Genomic DNA, 5,709 nt, shown 5'->3' on the forward strand with positions numbered 1-5,709 from the left:
TAGAACAACTCTCGACATCCAAGTGACCTTTATTAAAGTTGTAATACATGTGCAGCGGTTACGGTGCTTTGCTTGGACTCGTCGGCCGGAATCCGCCTGTGTGAAGCGTGAAGACCTTATAGAAGGTACTGTAACCCAAACTTACCTCCAGCTGAGAACTTGGGATTTTAAAAAGGGACAAACGTGATCCTCCACTGTAATACTTGGTGTTGTTCTAATCATTTACTCGATATTTATCGTGACGTTGCATGAAAAAAAGTCTCTTCCTATATTCGCTCATTTCTCTGTCACAGCTTGGTTGAGCCCCCACAAGGCGTTTCTGACTCCTTGTTACCGGAGTGAGATGATTTAAAATGCAGTTTTATGTATTTCTTTCACTTTGTTAGTCACTAACTGTGTGCGTGGGTCTTGGCCTGCTCTGCGGGGCAGGATCCAGCGCTGCATTTTTGTGTTTGGAAATATTTTATTATTTTTCTAATCTGGATTAAATATGTATATTTGATGTAGGCTTATTTGAAAAGAATAAATTAAAAAAAAATTAAAAAAAAAAAAAAAAAAAAACTTGTTTTTTCTGAAAAGCCCATCTGTTTGTCTTGATCTTTGGCGACAACCTCATCTTGCTGAGTTGCAATGGCAAAAGGTAAAAGCTAAATTGACCTACAGCAATTTTCCAAAGTTGTATGACTTAATTTTTTTTCCAGGCGGAGGCCGTCAGCGAGGCATTTTCTTTCTCCAGCAAATTTCTCTAGAAATGATCACCGACGTGCTATAAACAATCCACAAAGGCCATTTGAAAGGTTTTATGGAGATCAGCGCCGTCTTGACTGAATTACAGCCGGTCTTCCTGGCGTCCTTTATCAACGGCAGCTTTCCATCCCAACGTTGGCGATCGAGCGGACCGACGTGTCGCCGATAAACGGATCGCGTGACAGAGTGGCGGACTGTTTGCAGTTTGCATTTTCACAGGTACTTTGTGCAGATATTCTCTACAACTCAATCCTTCACAGGAAAAGTCTTTATTGTTTAAATCTTTTACATGTCAGAAAAAAATAGCAAGCTCCTTTAAAAGCCTGTCCCACAGGTTCAATACATTTAATGTACAGCCAAAAAAAAAAAAAAAAAAAACCGACATCAGTTTGAAAAGGAGCCGTCGACCCAGAGAACTCTGTATTGCTGTGAAGTGTTGGGTCTCTGCGTCAGATGCCTGAAATAAGGCGTGTCAGTGTGCGTTGGAAGGAACAGCATCTTGGATTCAGCATGATTCAAACACAAACGGTTTTGATTAGCGTCGATAGGGCCGGGGTTTCAGCGACGCCTTTGAGAACATGGAACCATAAAGTCAAAGCTTCGCCAAACGGCGATCTCCGTTGCATTTCAAGTTACCTCGTGCGGCTGTTTATTTTGTGTCCTAGTACCATGGAGTGAAATCATTAAGGCTATTATTTTATCTACACAGCATTTACCGCCCAGCCTCCGGCGGCGGACCGGTTACCGTTTAAAGCACAGTGTGACGAACAGTTGCATAGGTTTAAGAAAAAAATAACAGTACCGGTTTGAAATACAGCTTCTGTTGTTTGAAAAAGGAAAAAAAGCGTCGCTTCGATGCAAACACAAGTGCGAGAAACAGTCCGGCAAGGTTATAGCGGGTCGGTGAGCAGGACGACGACAGTGTGCGATTGTCATAACGGTAGATCTTTGGACGCTAAGTTACGACGGTGATTCTGGAGCTCAGTCGGACGTCAGTTAATGCCCAGTTTGTCCGGCGAGGGTGAACGCCGGCCCCGGTCAGGACGGGAGTTCGGACGACGCGATTTCTTTGGTTGTCTAGAGGGGAGAGGCCGAAGCCGCGCTATCGGATTTTGGCTCAACACGCGAGTTTAACCACGGCGCAGTCAGCCGTGTCCAGATGTTTGAACATTGAGGGGTCGTGTGGCTAAAACCGGCTAACACGGATTTGTGGATTATCATTTGCAATTTGGGACGACAGAATTCAGGCGGAAGCTAAAAATCGGCCACTCGGATGGAAAGCGGTGACTCCGGTTAAACGAGCATCTTCAAAACACGTTTGGTCAGATTACGTGTTCATACAGAAACGTTGATTGTCTCTGCGATTCTTGCAGGCGCTGATAAATTGGCAGCGTGAAAAGCACAGGCGGAGACTTAACATTTGTGACGAGCGACGCAGAGAATCCACTCCACTCGACCGGGTGTCGCCATCACCCGTGTCATGAAATGCAACTCTGCTTTTCCCGCTCTGACAATTCAATGCGCCTGCTGAGAAAAGGGGGCCGTTATCCTGCCGAGAATTACTTTCTGTGACACACGCGTATGCAAATGACTGCGAGGGACTAAAAGTCCGACCTCGGCGCGTGTCACCGGCCTGCTCTTTCACTCGTCGCTGAAGCGGAGTCTGTTGAAGGCCTCTTTTATGTCGTCGTCGCTCTCGGAGCCTTGGCTGCCGTCGATGCGGTGAATGCTGCCGTCGGGGACGTCTTGTTTTAGCTTCCGCTTGCTGAGGACGACGGCGCCGTCGGCTCCCTCGGATCCAGGGCCCGTCAGCAGGATGTAGGCGGCGTGGCGTCCGCGCTCCAGCAGTGTCGCTGAGAGAGAAACACAAAACACGGTCACCGAGGGGCCGCGGGTTCCTCGGCACTCCGTGTGCAGCGGGCAGGCGAAAACAAAGTTATAAAAAGCACCTCTGAAAGTTATGATTTGATCCGTGATGTTTGACGCCTCTAGAAGAACGTTTGAATACAACGGATGCAGCATGTTAAAATGGTCCCCGGTTGACGGAACCTGGGGGAGGACAGTTAAAAAAAGGTCGCAGTTGAAGGACTCTGAGAATACAATGGTGAGTAAACACTGGCGCCCATCTTTTCTTACACACAAAAACACACACTCACAAAAGAAGCGGTCTGCTCAGTCCACAATCCCCAGATCATGAAGATGGAGTAAGAGTTGGTGGTGTGTATGGAGGCGGGTCGAGGAGAGTTGGGATTGGCAGAAAGGCCGACTTCCCACAACAAGTGACCGGACTTTCCGTCCAAAATGACGACCTGGACACGGAGTAGAAACCGGTGACACGGGGTGTCCCCCGCTTATAACATCTGCACTCCAAACCTCACCTACCCGTTTTGTGTGGTTGCCTATTTCCTCCTCAATCACGACATCCAGGACGCCGTCTTTGTTGAAGTGGCCAAAGGAGGGTTCTCTAAACACGGACAAGAGGAAGGAGGACACGCCCAGGATTGGGCACGTTTAGGTCGCTGATCCGATCAGCGCCACTTTCGATGACCTCTTTTCCAGTCCGAAAATCTGGAAATCTGTACATAACGCTTACCTGAAGACTGAGCTGATGTTGAAGCTCCACTGAGGCCGCAACTGTTTGCCCTCCACCAAGGCCACCTCTGTGTCCGTCACAAACAGCAGATCGGAGGTCCCATCTGACCCCTTTGTTTTCACCACCTGTGTCACCGAGTCGGACCTGCAAACGCGACCGAGGCCAAAGTGACGACACGCGGGCGTAGTCGTGACGGAATAAGCTTGTCCGGCTGCCGCTTACTTGTAAACCGGTACCAGTCCTGATGTGACACTTGCATTTTGCTCCCAGTGTTTATCCTTTTTCAGACTCACTTTGACCCCCGCCTCGGCGGTGATCCTCCACAGTGCCAGTCCGTACACGCCAGTGTCTGTAACATCAGAGATAAATTGTTCTATCACAAGGGTATTTACACACATCGATCTCCCTGAACTCCGAATCTGAACTCTCTTCTCGCTCCGGTATTAATGCACAAACAAGATAATCTAAAATCATTGTAGAATCTTGAACTCACGCAGCTGGAAGCAATGAATATTCGCTCACCTCTTTCCCAGGATACCTGGAAACCCTAAATAGCCGAGAACTAGTCACAGAGTTGCTTTCCTGGATTCCAAACAGATTCCCGACTCATTACCGTCAAATGATTCGGACTTGGAAGGTGAATTGCGATGTGCATTATGGGTACTGTGCTGGACTGACACGTAGATGAGGTTAGAAGCCCACCTTTGACAAGCAGAAGGTAGTGACAGCCATCTGCAGTGCGATGGAGACGGTAGTTTGTTGCTTCTGAGGAGTTTAGTGCGACCGGAGATCCGATCTGGTCTCCTGTTTTCCCTGAGAGGAACACCAGATAATTCTGCCGAGGGAAAAGACGCCATCGGGTCAGAGTTTGTTTTACAGCGACGTTAACGGTCAAATACCCGCCTCATTTTTATATTTCCTGCTGTTTTGTTTTTTCACAGTGCCTCTTCAGCAGCTACTGGACGTTTAGCGTATGCTCGAAATCAATAATTGTGAGAAAGTACCGGAAGTCAGAAGGAGTGGGAGGCCAAATAGCCCCGCAGAGGCAAATCTAATCAGAGCAAAGCAGACTTGTCTGGTTGCCAGGCTACATCAGATAGGCTTCTTTCCCTGCCTAAGCTTTTTTTTTTTATTTAACCGAAACCTTGAAATATGTCACAAATTAATCAGCCAAATTCCAAACCCAGTCAGGCATTGATCCTTGCACTTCAAAATACATGGCAAACCATGAGTGCCCTACATAGGAGCAGTTACCTGGACGTTGTTAGACGCCACCAGCGCGATGTCGCTGACTTTGTCCTCATCTAAATCTGGGACATTGAGAACTGGCAGAGTGCTGTGAAGACCAGGAGGATGAGGCTGCTGCCACTTGACCTCACCTACCACACACACACACACACACACACTTTTAAAACGTCATCTACTTCTCATCTCCAAATACAATTTGATGTGGATCGTGCAGATTAGGGGAAGTGCGACAAGTCAGGAACCTTTATGTTTGTCCAGAGCCGACAGCTGGTCAGCGTGGAACAGCAGACAGTCCCACACTCGGTTATTCTGTTCGTCTAGACCACACTGGGCCCAGTGGAACTCGGGACTTAGCATACGCTCCCATAGGGTTTCTCCATCTGTCCCATCCACCGCTAACACAAACACACATGGCGAGGGAAGACCTGTAACACAAACACACACACAGACACACACACACAGACAAGTGCATCAAAGTTACATAGAACGATTGCAGTGCAAGACAGATTTATAAGCACATGCTTGGAGTAAATGTATATTTATACCTGCTTTGTCACAAGTATTATTTAAGCTGCCTTCTGTGTCCTTGAGGACAAACAGGACATCCATCACCTTGTCTTTGCTCGCATCTTCAAAAGCTAGAAAATCATAGGTTTCTGTGGCAGAAGGAGGCACGGTTAGTTCTGCAGCCGCATCGGCGGCAGGGAACAAAAGAGGCATTACCACAGACCTGCTCCAGAGAAAGTCCTGTTCCAGGAAGTGAGATACTGTGGTCGGACAGGACACGGGATGATGAAGGAGAAGGCAAAGGCAACGGTGAGGCAGAGAAACAGGGAGAGGAAGAAGGCCGCCGTTCGCCAATGGGTCCGTTTAGAAAAACCCAAGACTTCCTTACAACTCTTCTTCTGCGGTTCTGCCGCGTGAGAGGCTGTTCCCAACTCAACCCCATCCCCTTCCCTCTTCAGAGGGTCGCCCTCTGTGGCACAATCTGTGGTCTCCATCCTTTCCTTACTGCATTACCAGCTCCACAGATCTGCACGGAGAGAAGAAAAAAAACACGCACACAGTAAATAACTTAGCATCAGCGTACTGACACGCCTGATGTATCTCTCAGACGTAAA

The 5,709-nt window shown here is 48.0% G+C and overlaps 1 protein-coding gene across 1 annotated transcript in view; it reads right to left on the bottom strand.

Moving 5' to 3' along the window:
* Positions 1–1,000: 1,000 nt before the first annotated feature.
* The window catches only part of fam234a (family with sequence similarity 234 member A), a 5,555-nt gene continuing 846 nt past the window's right edge, over positions 1,001–5,709 (bottom strand). The window contains exons 2-12 of the mRNA XM_086140298.1: positions 5,319–5,621; positions 5,134–5,244; positions 4,831–5,013; positions 4,595–4,719; positions 4,043–4,175; positions 3,563–3,689; positions 3,341–3,484; positions 3,130–3,211; positions 2,904–3,056; positions 2,697–2,796; positions 1,001–2,600 (exon numbers count right to left, since the gene is read on the bottom strand). Coding sequence (XP_085996424.1) covers positions 2,389–2,600; positions 2,697–2,796; positions 2,904–3,056; positions 3,130–3,211; positions 3,341–3,484; positions 3,563–3,689; positions 4,043–4,175; positions 4,595–4,719; positions 4,831–5,013; positions 5,134–5,244; positions 5,319–5,589 — 1,641 coding nt within the window. The 5' untranslated portion in view covers positions 5,590–5,621 and the 3' untranslated portion in view covers positions 1,001–2,388. The remainder of the gene's footprint in view (positions 2,601–2,696; positions 2,797–2,903; positions 3,057–3,129; positions 3,212–3,340; positions 3,485–3,562; positions 3,690–4,042; positions 4,176–4,594; positions 4,720–4,830; positions 5,014–5,133; positions 5,245–5,318; positions 5,622–5,709) is intronic.

The sequence above is a fragment of the Fistularia commersonii genome, chromosome 33 (genome assembly GCF_037954325.1).
Source record: "Fistularia commersonii isolate RoL2024-O1a breed Wild chromosome 33, RoL_Fcom_v1.0, whole genome shotgun sequence".
NCBI classification, from domain to species: domain Eukaryota; kingdom Metazoa; phylum Chordata; class Actinopteri; order Syngnathiformes; family Fistulariidae; genus Fistularia; species Fistularia commersonii.